The following is a 17,598-nucleotide window of genomic DNA, read 5'->3' as shown; positions in this document are numbered from 1 at the left end:
CCAGTGACCTATAAATTGCATTATTAACTCACCTTATACTGAGAACAGTCATTCTAATGTAAAACCAACTGTGGCATGAAAAACTGCAGCACAGAGTTACCTAAATGATAACTTCAGGAATGGGTCTTGGAGACTTAGGCTTGCATTATACACTTATGGTCCTGAGAAGTTACTTGATATGGAATACCAAAAGGAGTGACCATTATTAAAACATTCTGGAAATCTTTCTACAGAAGTCATGGTTCTGAAATCTTCTTCACTGTCTATTTGGCACTTAGAATATGACCAACTGTAGTCTATGCTTTCTAGCAATCCCTGCAAACATTTTTGTGCAGATATTTGCAAGAACCAGGATAGAATTTTTTAGTCAAAATAACACCCCTTATGAACAAACACATTTTGATTAATTTAGAAGGAAGGAGCGAAAAGAGCTGGAACATGATACTACTGCATGATACAATTGAAATATATACTGAAGAAGTACAATCCCTCTGTTTTTGCTGTTCAAGCATATAAAATAGCCAAACACCAATTTATCTTTGATAATGAAGGCAATAGATGTACTACAAAGGGATAAACTATTATGAATATTATACATCCAGGAATATTTGTGATAAACAAGTTTGTGAGAAATCAGATGACAGTCAAAACAATATCAAATCCCATCTGAATCTTACCTTAGAATTTTATTGATTGCTGTCTCTTTTTCCAGAAGGTTTCTTGCTCTGATGCTGAAAACAGATTTACGGAGCTATAAAATTAAGAAAAAGACAGGATGCTTTTTAATTGTCTTAAAATAGAATATGTATATGACAGACCAATTTAATACTAAAATGCTGAGTGCATAACAAGGATGGTGGAAAACAACCAAAATTCTTATGTACATCTTTTGGCCTTCTACTCACAATCCTCAGGTAGTTCTATGTGGAAAGAAGCAGATAGTTTTGCTGGCTAGCACAAATTTGCTTTATTACACATTTCTTCTCCAATTGGCCAAATCATATTGTTTTGCTACTCCTTCTCCACTTTGGATTTTGACTAGGCTGGATCATACTCTGGAGATGCCTTGATTGCACAAAAGAGCCAGCAAAGAAAGCTCAGATGTATCATTGTAATGCCTTTTCCCCCCACAAATGCAGAGAAAAAATGTGTTGAGCAAAATATGCTTATGCTTGCTTCTGGTCATGAACAGTGTTTTAGGAATCTTCTTGTGAACAGGACTTCCTGAATGTGAAATGAAAGGACTGAGATACATGAAAAAACAAGCAAGTGATTAACAAACATGGCAAATCAAGGAGCAAACCACAGCTGAAGAATTTAGCTCAGGAATTGCACCTGTGATGAACAGAAAGCCGCTGGCACATTTTGAGACTTAAATCTGTCAACTGTTTGGAGATCGTGATCTTGAAGAAAATGGTTGAGAGAGATTTGGAAACTCTTAGCAATCTGTGTCCTGGTTTTGATCAATCTGAAATGGAATCTTTAAGCACATTTCTTTACATGTTCTTTAAATTTTCTAAAACTAGCTCAAATCCAGAGTTGTTTGACAAATAATTTTGCCAGAACTTCTCTGAAGACTCATATTGACTCTGAGTCAGAGTAAGATCTTACTTTGTAGAGAAACAGAAGCCTAGACAATACTTAAAAAACTTCTAATTATACCGACTGTGCTTAATAGAATAGATACTGCTTTTTAAACCACAACTGTAGCAGCAAGCTACAATCTATTTCCTACCCCTTGCCTTTACAGGTGAGGCCCCTTTAACCTTTCTCCTGTCCTATCTCTTCTCTGTACAGCCTGTAGAAGTAATAACACAGATGATTTGAAAACACCCCTATTTTGAGAATCTTTGGATTTCTTAAACAACTGGCAACTTGAAAATGGAAATGAGGTATGCAACACCTCAGAATGTAATTTGGAAAACAAGGTATTAGAATTTCAGTTAAGATGACAGAAAGAGTAATAAACTCCTTGAATATTTGAATATAAACAAGAAAAAATTCTACTGCTTGGATATGGTTAAGGCAAAAACTAACTGAAAATCCTAATATGAGATTATACCTGTTGAGGAATACATCCAGTTCAGGCAGCTGCAGTGTGAGCTGCAGGTTGAGCTCTGGGGGTGCAAGAGGCCATGAACTGATGACCCTTTGCCTAACAAAGGCCACGGGGAGCTGAGACACTCAAAGACATGGCAGGAGCTGATGACCCCAGGCTTTTGCTTGCCTAGATTGTACAGGTATAAATGCCTGGGGTGCCTTCTCAGGGTCTCTCCTTGGAGGCACCCAGCTCAAGCTGCTGTCTTGTTATTCAGTTATTGTACCAGGATTAAATAATTTTAAGGATCTGGATGTCTGGGATTCTGGGAAATCTGGGGTTGAGCTGGTGAGGAAACCTGGTGTGACTGTGGGGTGTGTAGCTGGGGAGGGGACTTGGCACCAGCTCAGGTGATGCAAGAGTGACTGCCAAAGGGGCTCCTGGATGGTCAGACAGGGAAGTAATACACCATTATAATAAATATCCTGTAGGTATAAATACGTCATATATTGAAACACATTTGAGTAGGTTCTAACTCATTTGCAGTATCTTGACACAGGTTTAGTGAATTTAACAGCATTATACTTTATTATGGATTTAGATACATCTGATATAATGCTGAAAACAATGGCAACTCTTCCACATATTTCCTTTTTCTAACGTCAGCAAAATTAATGCCAGTGGAGTCCTGTGTAACCTTTATTCCCTTATAAGAATTGCAGAAAAAGCCTTTAAATCACAGAAGGATCTATCTCACGAGATGCTAGTTAACAATTTTTTATGGCTAAAATTATGAGAATAATGAGGGTGGAAAACCAGAAGTTTTGTCTCAGTTATTTTCTCCTGTTATGAATAAATGCTTTAGAATAATTGCAACTACATGAAACATCAAAGAAAAAAAGTGTGCTACCTAGTAATGTGTGATGTTTATTTATTTCTAGTAACAATTCTTGTTAACATCTTAAAAATGGAAAAGATTTCAAACATAGGACATTAATTTCCTACCAGTTTTCTAGTTTTTGCTCATCTGATTTCAGTAAAAAAGGCTGAATCATATAAATTTTTCTTGACATTTTCTACAGCTCCTTATCTGTCATAGAGCACTTCTTTCCAATGTTTAAATCAGGTGACAGAACTCCTTGGCCTTAAAGGTTGTGACCCAAACAAGGAAATTCACCTAGGTCATCAACAAGGAAACATGCCCTGGGAAAGCAGGAATGAGGAGTCTATTTCCAAATACTCCACAAAGACACCGAGCAATCAGTGCTTTCACAAGCCAGAAGTTAAGCTTCCCAGTGCCAGCAAAAATAAGAACATCTAAAGTAAAAGAGCTGGAAGGTTTAGGACAAGAGCTACTTACAGACTACCAAAGACTGCTGAACCCTTGCTCTAGACAGCAGGACTAACAAATCAGACAGTAGCATATATTTTGCAATAAAAACATTGCTAAATCCCTATGCCACCCCAGCTGGAAATGGTTTGATGCTCTGTGCTTGATGCCTTCACTGTAGCTGTCTGCTGGGGATGTGCAAGAGCAGTGCTGTACTATGATACACAGCCAGAGGTGCATCAGCCAGAGAGGTGAAGGAAGCTGTAGGAAGGAGTGTATGTCTGGAGCCTCTGAGATGGGAGAGAAAAGACTGGGTTCTGTTTGCATTTTCAAAGCTGTTCATGAATTTTATTTAGTGATGCTTGAACAAATTAATAATAGAATCACAGAATCACTGAATATGCTTGGAAGGGATCCAGAGGATCATGAAATCCAATTCCTCCCCCTGCACAGGACACCTGAAGAGTCACACCATGTACCTGAGATCATTGTTCAAACATTTATTGAACTCAGTCAGGCTGGTGCTGTGATCACTTCCCTGGGGAGCCTGTTCCAGAGCCCAACCACTCTCTGGGTGAAGAATATTCAACCTAAACCTCTCCTGACACATCTTAAGGCCATTCCCTCTGATACTGTCACTGGTCACCACTGAGAGAGATCAGTGCCTGCCCCTCCTTCTCCCCTCATGAGGAAACTGTAGATTGTGATGAGGTTTCCTCTCACTCTCCTCCTCTCCAGGCAGAAGAGACCCAAGTGACCCCAGCTGCTCCTCATATGGCTCCCCCTCCATGCCTAAGAAGTCATAGGAGTGGAGAAAGGTATGAGAACAGGGTGTTGCACCACATTATTTGTGCAGAGTGCATTTACTTTTCCTTCACTTTTTTTCAGGACTAGCTGTGAAACTTGCAGCTGAGACAGGACATCCTTGGGCACTGACCCTGGCTTAAGCACACTCAATGGATTGCACCTTGGGTGAAGTTTTGAACGTTTTTTTTTACAATCCTGTCTGTGTCTGGACTGTGTTTGTCTGGTGACTTACATTTGAGTCAGGTATTTATTATTGAATCCAGGAATACATAGGCATATATAAGATTCTAGAGTTTGGTGCCTAGAGATCTCAGTGGTCCAAAGTGGAATTCACAAAACAACCTAGGCACTTCCAAGGATTATGACTCTTGAAGACAATGGTCTTCATTTTTCCTTAGGAATCAGGAGCCCTTTCTTCAGCACAACATTGGTGAATTTATCTTGAGTTAAAAATATTCAGAAGAAGCAGTACAAGAAAATATTTTTATATAAGTACAATTGATCTATTTATCATATTCAAAGGAGTCGGTAGTCAGTAAAATAGCAATACACATGTCAATGTGCATGCTGAAGAAAATCAAACATTGCTATAGATTTTTAAAATATGCATCCTTATTCCTATATTCAATAAATGAAGTAAACTACTTCCCATTTAATTTTCCAAATTTGCACAGCACACCAGGCAAATGCAATGGGACTGTACAAACAGAAGATGGGGTGATGATCAGTATTTTGTTTAATAATGTCTAGATGCCTCATGCTGGTGTAGAATGAGGCTGGCAATTAAAACTTGTGATACCTGCCGAGTTCTGGAATGTTGCAGAGGAAATATAAACAGTGTTAACATACTAAAGACATTAGTCAATCAGACAATGTGAAATTAAATAAGTACAGTACACTCTACTGAGGTTATTTTAGGGTATATCCGTTTAGCCTGCTGGGTTTTTTTATTACAGATTGTGCTGTACTGTGAGGACACCCTCAGTGTATCTTTATTAGCCTTTATTTATTTATTTATTTGCTGCTTTATACCACCTATAAATACACTTCATGCAGAAACCACAGTGCCATATAGCCTTCTGCTAAAGAACATTATCTTTTAGCATATGACACTGTCTTGAAATCTCCTAACAGCATCTGATTACTTTAAAATATGTTTTCAGCAACACGCTTTAAAGAACTCTTGCACATTACTTTAAACTGCAAGGATCTGCTGTGGCAGGTCAGCAAATCCCAGTAGTATTTCCTGGATGAAAAGGTTTTAGATGGATATAGTGTGCTGCTATTAAACCATAAATAAAGCTTATGTCTTGGTTCTCGCATTTCTTTGAGTTTGTTTACACAGACATGACCACAGAATTAGGAAATCTGCAGGTAGTGCTTCTCTTCCACAAGTGTTGATACCCTTCTCTGCTGCTGTTGGCAGGACAAACTTTAGGCAGACAAAATAATTCAGTTCAGTCAGAGTGAACTTGGTCTAAAAGCTACATGCCATGAAATCCCATTTGTTGACAAGGACAAAGCAACTATTGTAAAATAAGCTAAATCACAGAACATTGTTGCTCTGCAAGTGCCACCCGCTGCTTTGAAAAGGTACTGCAGGCATTATCAATAATAATGTTTATTTTAAGTATTCAAAAAACCCAGGCTTTCTACCCTGGAAAAAGAAAATCCTTGGCATTAAATCAAAAGAAAAGCAACACAGGAAAATATCTTTGTGAAGTGCCAGGAAATGACTGTGGACCAGTCTGACATACTAGATGTACAGGCACAGCATTGCTGATTTCAGGAAGATCTATGCCAATTTATACCAGCTAAGACATGGCTGAATGGTTTTATGGTTTGAGAAACGCTGTATATTTCGGTTTACTAAGGTGTGATGTATTTCTCTAGCAACATATTTGCAGTGTCCATAACTCAGAAAATAAAACAATTATTTTCAACTTGAATTTGATAAAGAATTGTATGCTATCAATAGGTAAAATCTGCAGTGATTTAGTGTATGATTTTTTCTTCAACTACTTCAAGAGGGCAGAAGAGACAAGTGTTGGTGGGTGCTTGGGAGCACAACGTGAGACAAGGTCATAAATAAATCATGAAATATGAATACCTGAAATGTTTGCTTGACAGTAAAAAAAAAAACCAAAAAAAACCAGTGCATGCAGTACATTTTTCTAAGGTACTTCCTTAAGTGTTATATGAAATAAGGAATTTTGGCCTAGTGTTGTTAATAATATTTTTATAGGCAATTGCAGGACCATATGGGAATAGTCTGCTGTGCTGTGCCAGAAATTCCAAGGAAGGAAAAAAAAAATCATCCAAAGCTTCTGTTTCAGTTTGGAATTTGTTGTATGCCAATGGATGGTTTATGTATACTTGCAGAATGAACAGATTGTTAGGTATTATACTGTTATTTAAACATGTACAGCTTCTAAGGAAAATATGAAAAGTCAGTACAATAAGCAAAGTATCAGAATAATTTTTATGAAAAAGGAAGGAAATATTTGGGAAGAATATGTTCAAAGCTTGAGCTATCCATAAAATAGGATATCCCCACAGGAGTTTTCTGTGTAGCCTCTCAAATGCAAATATTTTTTCAGCAACATTCTGCCAATGTATGTTTGGTTTGAAGAGATTGGACTCTTTGAAAATGAGAGTGAGAAAAATCACATGAAGATTAATGGAAGGCCAAACTGATACCTAACAAAATGTTCACAAAAATTTAAGCAAGTTAAACTACTAAATCCTATAGGTAGCAGGGAATTTCTTAAGCTCTTTTGAAAATTTTGCATAAAGGCTGCAATTACAAGGGAGCTCTAGAGATCACTAATCCTTTTCCCTCTCTCAAAGTAGAACTAAGTATTTTCATTTGGACTTTGAAAATCTGGCCCTTTGTGAGGTTGTCCTATGTAAGAAACAGGCTCACTACACAGCCAAGAAAGTGGTTCTAGCATTAGATAAGTGCACAAGGACACAAAGGCTGTCCCTTTGGATCAGATGTCTAGAATGAGAAGTGGGCATAATCTCAACTCTTGGGAGTCATTGACCTGAAATAACCTTGATTTATTTTGTATCCCTTGATTGCTCCCTCTCTCTTAAGGTATGTAAGGTTCTTCTAATTAGCTGACTACTGGTCTGGAAAATCTACATGTCTTTTCATAACCAAGAGCCTTTTTCAATTAAGTCTGAGAATATGGACAAGGCTAATATTAGCACTCATAAAATCTCCAAAGATTAAAAGGGGGATAATCCATCTAAGACACATGCAGGAGCAGCTCCAGGGAAGGAGAAGAATCCCTCTCTTTTATGCCTTATAATACATGGTTGGTTTTCTTCCCCTTTGGTATACCTGAGTTTTAAACTTTCATAGGTTTAATGGGTAGACTTTTTGTAAAAATATAGAATGGTTTGGGTTGGAAGGGACCTTGAAAGACCATCTAATCCAATCCCCCTGCAATATGCACGAACACCTTCAACTAGATCAGGGTGCTTAAAGCCCCATCCAATCTGAAAATGATTTTCTTCCGGAATGGGGAACTCACCTTCTTGCTGAGAAACTTGTTTCACTGTTTTACCACTGTCATAATATTTTTTTTTTCTTATATCTAGCCTGATTCTACCCTTGTTTAATTTAAAACCATTACACCTTGTCCTATTGCTGCAGGCCCTTGTAAAAAACAGTCTGTCCCCATACTATAAGCCCCCTTCAACTACTGAAATGCTGCTCTAAGTTTTCCCCAGAAGTTTCTTTCTCCAGGCTGAAAAATCCTCTTTAACTTGTTTTCATAGGAGAGGCAATTCATCCCTCGGATCATTTGGGCAAGTGCAGCCTTGGATAGGTTTGATTCCTTTTGTTTTCTATCAAGTCAGTGCAGGAGTCAGGGACACCTTGTGAAAAGTTGATAAAGAAAGAGCACAGGAGGAACTGAGGACTCCTGGCCAAACTGAGGCAGGGCTTTTATATATTTTGCTGGATGTACAGCGCTGGAGGAGAAGGCTCCTCTCCACACTTTCAGCTGGGGATCTTGAAACTCTAGGGAAGAAGGGACTGCCAGGCTGGGCTGGACTGGGAATGGAAGATATGGACAGGGAGTTTCAAGGGAGAGATCAGGAAAACTATTACTTCTGATTGGACAAGCACATGCACTTGCCTTCACTAGAAAGAAGTGATCCTCTCTATATCCTCTCTATATCTAAGTGATCCTCTCTTAATCATTTCTTGTGAATGAGTCCTGTGAGTGGATGGAGGAGACTGAAGGGCCTGGAGATGGAGATCTTCTTTGGCAGAAGCAAGAAAAAGTAATGTAGAAGGTTCAGACAGAAGGGCTTTCCTGTAACTCAATCCCTCACTGCCTCTTTCCTCCACAGCAAACTAATGTCTGCTAATGTGTGCTCTTTGTTAAAGTACAATTGCATTAAAACTTTTGTCTTGTTTGCATTTCGTTTGATTGAAGAAAAAAAAGAGAAGTACAATTGTACCTTTGTATTTTAATACATCTTCACAGCCTTTGCATCAAACACAAATATTTTAGTGTAAAACTGATAAAATAGAAAGCAAAAGCTAGAAGGAAGTCCTGAATTATGGCTCTTTTAAAAAATGACAAATATCTAGTCCCTGGCCTCCTTTCACTCAAAATGTAATTTAAAATTGGCATTTTTTCAGGCAGACTTTTGAATATACTATGCAGAGGCAAGAGTGACAGAAAATTTAAAATCATCACAAGTCAGAGACAGACCACAACAGGACAGTCTTGCTACTATAGCAGTTTTATCTTCTGCACTCTGAAGGCAAATATGGTCAGAGAAGTAAAACTTGACCAGCTCAAATGAGAAAGAAATCTATAATTTGGTTATTTTAACACAGGGACATTTTTATATATCCATTTTATATGAAAACAAGAACATCTTTAAAATGCAAAAGAGACAAAGAGATCAGCTGATTTTCAGTAAACCTGAAATACATCACTGTATTCATGTATATAACTTCATAAGAAAGAACTGATGAGGACACAGAACAAAAATCATCTTTGAGAATCATGACTGTAATGAGTAAGAAAATGCTGAATCCATAAGCCATTATCATTCCAGCAGATACATTGTTTTAATGGCTTTTCTGAACAAGATAGATTTTGGCATTATCCTGTGAATGATATAAATAGGTAAGACTTGAAGCACTTGGTTGTGCTTAATTAACAAGTGGTATGTGGAGACCAAAATTGTAGGACTGAATTCAATTCAGACTAATTAAGAACATGAAGAAAAAGTTTGAATGATTTTTGTTGATATGCACAAAATTTTGCAAAAATTACTTCAGAAAAAATGTAGTATTTAAAAATAATCTTTTCTACTTGGAATACATGTGCAATTGCACTTCATTAGTTTCTTCTATATTCAAAATTAAAGTCATAAAATTCTTTCAAATTACTTACAGAAAAGCATAATCAAGAACACAATACTATTGTATCTTTTTTGCTAAAATTCTGCTTTGCCCAACTGAATGGCCAAAGTAAAGTTCAGAGACATTGTTTAACTTGGGGCATAAGTCTATTACAGTAAGAAACAGAAATTCTGGAAATTTTAATTTATGAATAAATATTCTATCCTTAGTTTTAAGGAAAAAAGCACAAATAAAGTATATGAGCATGTCTTCATGCCTGATGGTTTTCTGAAAGGTATCTTGGAACACTCTGTCTTCCATACTAAAATATATGCCTTAGAAAACCTGAGAGGTTATTTCAGCTTTTGCCATTACAAATACTTTCTGAAAGGAAAAGTCCTTTTGAAATACCCTCAGAAGATTGTTTGTTGTTTTTTTTTTTATCTCTCAAGAAAAAGAATAATTAAAGAAGCTGAGCAAAATCAGAAAAAAACCCCAACATAGAATATATATCCAGATTAAATAAAAACATCAAGATGAGGTGGCATGTCTCAGCAGTTCATAAAAGCAGTATCTATGATATTAATCAAATATGTTAAACAGATTCCAACATGAGGTCTGCTGCTGAATATTCACAGTCCTCCATGATAACGATTCTGGCTACCTCTGAGATCAGCTCTCACTTCCTGACCACAACCTCCCTACAAAGGTACATTCTGCTGTAAGCAGGAAATCCATGGGAGAGCCAGATGGTGTGGGAGGTCAAGCTTTCCCAGGAGCTAGATCTTAAAGCTGTATCTAGCTCCCACCAGACAAAGGAATGGCTACTAACTGCACTGCTTGCAGAACTAGAACCAAAACTCATACATGTGAAAGGAATCAGAAAAGAAACAGGATGACAGAAAGGAGAGAAAAGAGAAAATATGTTTGTTACTACCCAATTAATCTTACAAATGGAGAAGTAAAGCAGCACTTGATTATATTCTTTCAATTAAGTGGGAGATGCTCCAAGTCTGAAGTATAAAATAAATGGATATATTAAATGCTCTTGTGCTTTCTTTTGTAATTCACTCCTGCTTTGCCACTGCTGTAAACATGCACATGGGTTATCTGTACATATTGAACTATAAGCATTTTCAGAGTTCATCTCATGAGTCTGTCTATTATTTTGAGCTTTAGTTTAACAGCCATGTGATGTGTTGTAAGGCCAAGGATAAACAACCAGTTCAGAAGTGTCTATCTCACAATAATTTTCTGCAAGGTTTGCTGAAAGTTGAATGTCTCTTAGAAAAGCACTTTGAAGGATTTTTGTGCCCCTCTGATTCCAGTCTTGAGGTTGAGAAGGCAAAGTCAATGCTCTACAACTAACTCAGATGAATTCACTGCATACCTGATTTGTTGTAAATCTCACATTAATTTAACTCTTTGTCCCCTTGAAACTTGCTGCAACTGTACCTCAGGCGATGTGAAAGCCACTGAGATGTCCTTATTTTCTGCCAACTTCCTTTCTTCTCATCCACCCAACACACTAAAATTATGTTTCCACACTTCATCCAGTTCTTCTGGCTGCTCTTCTGAAACATTATTTATCTAAGGAAATTCCCAGCATACTGTGAATAATTTTCATACAAGTGTAGAAGCATAAAAGAACACTCTCCTCTCTGTCCCTAAAACTCCCCTTTTCCCTCATCTACAATGTACATTTGATACCCTGAATCCCTCTTATAATCTTGTACTTTTTCCAAGAAATCTTTCACCAGAAAATACCTTCACAGTGCTTTCTACTACAACTCAGGACCTGCAGACCACATCAGGACAGACTAGATCAGCACACAGGGGCGTATGTCTGTGGCAAGATCACTGAGTTTAAGTAAATTTGTTCTGCAGGACCTCAAGTGGAGAGCAAAAAGTGATCATCCTGCATTTCCAGCACTGTAATGTTCAGAGAATGTCAGAGAAGCCCATTGTTTACACACAAGATGTTACAGATAATAATGAACAACTCAAACAAAGCACAGGCTAAGCTGCCTATCAACCATCTGTATGTGGGAGAGCCCAGGTGTTGCTGGCATTAGATGTAGAAGGAAGGACATGGTACAATCTGTATCCACACACCTACTCAGACTCCACACACTAACAGAGAACTCTTAGGGGACATACAAAATGTAAAGGGCATTTAGTTATCTAAAAGTGATTTTTCTATAGTGTTTTGTTAGTTTATAACTTCTATAACAATTTAAAAATTTGGAAGAGTTAGAACAATTGATGGAAGCCACAGACTTGACAAGAAAAAAAAAAAAAGTATATCAGAGAAAACTGTCTTTTCAAAGCTGTTATTTTGATTTGGCATAGATGAAAATAATATCAAATGGATTGTAGCCATGATTTTGGTGATTTACACCAAAAAATAATGTTTTTCCAATTCTTTCAAGAAGGTAGAATACTCAAAAAAAACCCCAAAAAACAAAAGGAAGAATGCATTGAAAATCAACTCCCCCTTCATACTATAAAACAACTTTTAAAGGAAGTGGGTAATTATAATAATTACAATACCGAAAACACTAACTAAATTCATTCTATAAGAGAACATATAAAAAAATCTGCTTTATTGATCATCACAAATTATGGGATAGATTGATTCTGAACACAAAACCATGTAGTGGCAGATTTTTAGAGAAAGAAAAAAAGGATATTGCTGAAGTGGAAATAAGGGAAAAATAGGAGAATGTAAGGACTTCCTATCAATTCAGCAGGTGTGGAATACGGAGTTACTAACTTATGTCTAGGAGTAACTTGTGGGACTAGTCACAGTTCAGCTGCCACAAAGGAAGGACAGAGTTAGATCTACCAGCCTCACCTTTTGATTCTACCTTTTAATTCCATTTCCTTTTTGCATCAACTACAATGCAAAAGCATGTGAAAAGTTTCTGAAGCCATCCCACTACTAACAGGAGCAGTGAGAAGGCATCCTGCCAGGCACTGAGATTAGTAAAATGTTTTGTCATGTTTCTTTTTTACAAAGAAAGGTAAAATATGTATATAAGGTTAATACTTAAGCACAACCAGTCATTCCAAGCTTGTTTTAAGGATATTTTTAAGAAGATTTGTTCATACAAAAGTGAAGTTGCCTTGGCAACTGTAACTATAGAAAGATAGAGCAATTACTTTCAAAAATCCTTCTTAGTGCTTTTTCCTCTTAATAGGAATGTGCAAATACCTTGTGTTAAGCTGCATTTGTCAGAAATATTACTCATCATTGTTTCTACCCTTGAGGCATTGGGATCCTAAAGTATGTGCTTAAAGCAGGTTGAATAGTGCAAAACCAATTTGCAAATGTTTATTTAAATTCAAAAATTAAAGTCAGATAATGCATATTTGCTTTTGAAGGGAAGCAAAATTTTGAAAAGAATGCAGCATTCTGTTTTCATATTGCAAGATTTCACTGATGAAACTGTGCCATGTATTCATCTGTCTTCAAACACAGTAACAATTCGCTTTTGTAAACAGCAAGCAAAAGGAATTAAGATGGATTTAATATACCTAAATTATATTCATGTAAACAGATCTACTGAGCCACTGCACAGCTCTGAATTGCATACTGTGGACTTACCTGTGTGGCTGAGACAGCTTTAAGGTCTTTGTTCATCTCTTCATTACATGGTAGAAATGTATTCTGATTACCCTGGCACAGTGTTTGAGATCCATTATTAGTGATATTTGGCACAGTTCTGATAGCCCCTAGGCTCATCATTTAATAACTTATCCAGTTTTCCTGCTGTGCTTGTTAAAGCAGATGATGTCCATTTAGGCTTGACTCCTTCCCATAGCTTTCTTGGCCTGATATGCCATATTTTGCCACAGTCCTCCCTCCCAGGTCATGCTGCTCAGCTTTAGATACCATAGAATGTATCAGCCACAAGAATGGACTCTTGCATAGAAGTAGGGATGGCAATTAACACTAGTTCACAAATTGTCTATTTTCATTATCACCAGAAGAGGAATGATTTTCCCAACTCTCCCAGTTCCGCCTCCCAGCTCTGCAACTCTGCCTTTATGAATGCTGCCCTGGGTAATGGCAGCAAACATACACAGGGAAAGCCAGTTATACTATATGATAGTAAAGCATAGATTCTTTTGTTTTCTTGTCTGTAATTCTGAAACTTAAAATATATTTAAAAAACATAGATGTTAATATTCAAAGAGGATTCAACAATGAACAATACTGAAACAATACTGTAACATGACAATACTGAAAACAATTTTCTTTTGTCTATAAAAATGTCACTAAATGATGCAATATCACAAGTGATCAAGGACTGATATCCATGTAGATACCACTAAAAACCTGAGAAACCACTACCTTCCATGATGCACATGAACATTTTTTCCCTCCCCTTTATTTTTATAAGGTGTCAGAAGTCACACACATTTATTTATGCTGCTACATCATCATCATCGTCATGATCATCATTCCAAGTAACGCTAGTATTTTTCAAATCCAACCATCCATGGGACACTAGCAGCTTTTAGCACAATGGGTATTAAATATATCTGTTAAGGGTCTGTTTTTAAGTGATTCACAGGCTTGCAGCCAGGTAATATCCTCTAAATAATTAGGATAATTTTTAAATTTTTACTCATCTTCACTTATTACGTGGAGATCTTAATAACTTGTCCAATTTTTTCTGCTCTGCTTGTTAAAGCAGATGACATTTAGGCTCAATTCCTCCCTTCACACTTCCTTCACACATCCTTCAGTGAAGTGTGTTTTCAAGGTTGCAATAGTATCAAGGCACTCAAAACTTCAGTGTGATATTCAGCAACTTTAATTTTCCACTAGCTTCTCAGTGATTAACAGTAAAACCATTTCCAAAAAATGGCTTCAGATGATGCATGCATTAAAAAAATAAAGTATCAAATCCTTGAATTTTGAATTCAAAGGATATGGGAAAATTTCAACCAAAAGAGGATCTGCTATGATGTCTGTTTTAGGCTGAATTAAACATTTTAGCCTATGTTCAATCATCCTAGCTCTTATTCACTTTTTACGTAGTTTGTCAACTGAATAATCTGATGCCTTTTCTCACAATACTCTAGACAAGATATGTACTAGTCTATACTCTTGATTTACCTTTAGATCAATATATTTGTTTTCTTCAATTGCTGATCTTTTAGAGTGGTCACATGAGGAAGAAGATGCCGAAGGAAGTCTTCGCAGCAAACAGCTGGTATCTTGCTGCTGGCGGTCAATGAACTGCTTCATAAAACTTTCCCTGGTGAACAAATAGAGGATATTGACAAGTTAAAACCCCAAGAAGAGTTAACATTTGCTTTTCCTTACGACACATCATAATCCATTACTGCTGAGATTGATAAATTCCTGAGAAAAAGTTGTACAAGAGTATAGATGTATAAATTAACTGAGTGCCAGAACAACTGATAACACTTGAATTCATTTATTAAAGAAATCCATAACTGAATTGAGAGCTGGATCTCTTGCATGTAGATTAAACAAAATAGCTTTTATTATTTATTTAATTATTTATTTAGTTACCAATTATAGTGCTAAATATTTAAAGTGCCTTTTGCAGTTTTCAGCTCTTTTGAGCTCATTAAATAGCAAGTTGCTACTTCAATGTAAATCAAATGCTGATATAATCCAAAGGAAACATACTCTCTGCATGAAATCCTTTCTTGAAGATTTCAAACAACATCTGTTCATATAACTGCTTTGAATGTCAGTATTAAGGCACTTCAGCAATTCTGTGCCTCACATATGCCATGTTTAAAAAGCAGAAGCGTTTCTGTTTACAACAACTATACATTCATCTTGCCATATTTTAAGTTCAGTAGAGTTGCCTCTTTTCAGTGTAAACTATGTCAAAACTAATTTTTCTCTGGAGAGATATTTCTACATAGTACAATGGCTTCAGATTTAAAGATATGATCTGCTAGTTTGAAGTCTGTTTTAGTAGTTACTAGGATAATGAGTGAGTACAGAATATGCTGAGAAAAACACAACTAGAAAGAAATACCAAAAAGACTAAGAACACCTTCCATATATAACCAAACAGTACTTTGATACTAGAGGTAAAACATCTGTGATTGTTTCCATGAGGTTTGGAAGGTTGTTTTTCCTGACCCTTGTGACCAGCATTATTCCTTTCATTCAGCTAAGGTACAGTAACAGTCAAAACCAGTTGACTTGGCTTCCTTGTGAATTTAATAGAAAGAAATGTAACAATGGCAGCAATCTTTCACATCATCCTCTCTTCTGGCACCATCCTCTCTTCTGTGCTTGTTAAGGATATTGAAATGGACATGGAGAGGATCTGTTCAGTCAGCTTGTGCCACTTCAGCAGACTTTGCAGCCTGTATATACTAGAACAGCCCTTGGATTTCTGTCAGATTTTTTTGACACCAAGGAAAAATAACTGTACTCTAACTGATGGTCACAGATGCATAGAATGGTTTGGGTTGGAAGGGATCTTAGAGATCATCTTGTTCCATCCTGCCTGCCATGAGCAGGGACCACCTTCCTCTTGACCAGGTTGTTCAGAGCTCCAGCCAGCCTGGCCTTGATGCTCCAGGAATGGAGCATCTATAACTTCTCTGGGCAACATGTTCCAGTGCTTCACCGGTTCCATAAAAATGATCAGTGGGCATCTGATCTGTAGTTAAGGTAAGTTTCATAGGTGGTAACTATGCAAATATAAATATGGGACAAGACCATCACAGGCTAACTGGTATTAGATGATCTGTTTCATCCTCTCTAATGGCTTGCTGCCAGATCACCCTAGCTTTAAAAACCTACAGGAGAATCCATTAGACTGCTAGTTGTCTCTAAGAGCCAAGAAACTAAAATTCAAATAAAAGAGAACCAACATACTTTTTTATTACATTGTAGTTGTGTCAGTTCTGATCAATCTAGCTGCTTTCATGAATAAAGTATAAGGAATGCCAGGACTGCTCTTCCCCAAAGGAAAGAAATGAAGTATACCCAAAAATGCCACATCTTTTGAACGCTTATGTTAATTCTGTTTCATTTCTTATTTTGAACTATCTGCCTAACACACAAGAAAAAAATAAGTTAAATATTTTGCATGTTATGTGGCCCCAGAAAAGTTTATAGCATGCTAGCAAAGACAGTATTTCAATACCTTATTTTTGGAACTGTGAAATCTGAAGGAAGCTTTGAGATTTTCACCATTTGTGGCCTGTTCGGAAATTTTTCAAAGATGCGTAGACGCAAGGGAAGCTTCTCCTTTGTATCTGCATTAGCTTCACTTTGCTTTAGCTGAAAACAAAGAAATAAAAAAAATAACAGAAAAGGAAATTTTGCTCTGTAATATCCCACTCATTTTTTAGAATTAAAATAATAACAATGGCAATCATCTAGAGAAACAGAAGATGGCAGCAAAGACCCACAGAAGGTAAATTTGATACGAGTTAATGGCTTGTGCTAGAAGATTACAGATGCCTAACAATACCATGCCTTTAACTGAAAGGCATAAAATGGGAGGATTGCTAATAATTTTAATTTTAAAATACAAAGCATATTTGTGTCCTATTTAATATGCTTATTTCTATATTTTCCTCATAGATTCTAACACTTTAATTAAATTAACACCCATGATCTTTTCTTATTAGGCACATCTTCCTATATATGGTGACAGCTTTTTGATCCTCTAAGACAACACAGACTTTAAAAAGCAGGAATTTTAAGATAATCCATCTCCCAGAACACAAATTAACAGGACAACTACATTTAGATAAGTATTTTGAGTAATGACAATGGACTCAAAAGAATCCATCTACATCAACATACTTGGCTATGCATTTATAATTATCCACAAGCAGTCATTCAAAGGAATACACCCATCCAAATACAGAAAAGGCAGATACCTCTATCTATGTGGACAGGTGATGGCTAAGTAAATGATATAAGATAAACAGATATGATATAAAGATATGATTCCTGAATACTGATTACCTTATGTAGTAATTTAGGTGTGTTATTGCAATAAAAGACGAAGTATAAAAGAA

At 36.6% G+C, this 17,598-nt stretch overlaps 1 protein-coding gene across 5 annotated transcripts in view; it reads right to left on the bottom strand.

Annotated features, from left to right (window-relative positions):
- NALCN (sodium leak channel, non-selective) overlaps positions 1-17,598 on the bottom strand; it is a 224,209-nt gene that overhangs the window by 42,601 nt on the left and 164,010 nt on the right. For all 5 annotated transcript variants that reach the window (XR_013776097.1, XM_079319725.1, XM_079319724.1 and 2 more), the window contains 3 exons: positions 16,713-16,849; positions 14,684-14,825; positions 678-751 (listed from right to left, as the gene is read on the bottom strand). Coding sequence is in view for 4 of the 5 variants with exons in the window: in XM_079319725.1 (XP_079175851.1) it covers positions 678-751; positions 14,684-14,825; positions 16,713-16,849 (353 nt within the window). In the remaining variant the exon portion in view is untranslated. The remainder of the gene's footprint in view (positions 1-677; positions 752-14,683; positions 14,826-16,712; positions 16,850-17,598) is intronic.

Source organism: Erithacus rubecula (assembly GCF_903797595.1).
Source record: "Erithacus rubecula genome assembly, chromosome: 1".
In the NCBI taxonomy this organism is placed as follows: Eukaryota; Metazoa; Chordata; class Aves; order Passeriformes; family Muscicapidae; genus Erithacus; species Erithacus rubecula.
The sequence above is the reverse complement of the archived record's forward strand: the minus strand, read 5'-3'. Positions and strand labels throughout refer to the sequence as shown.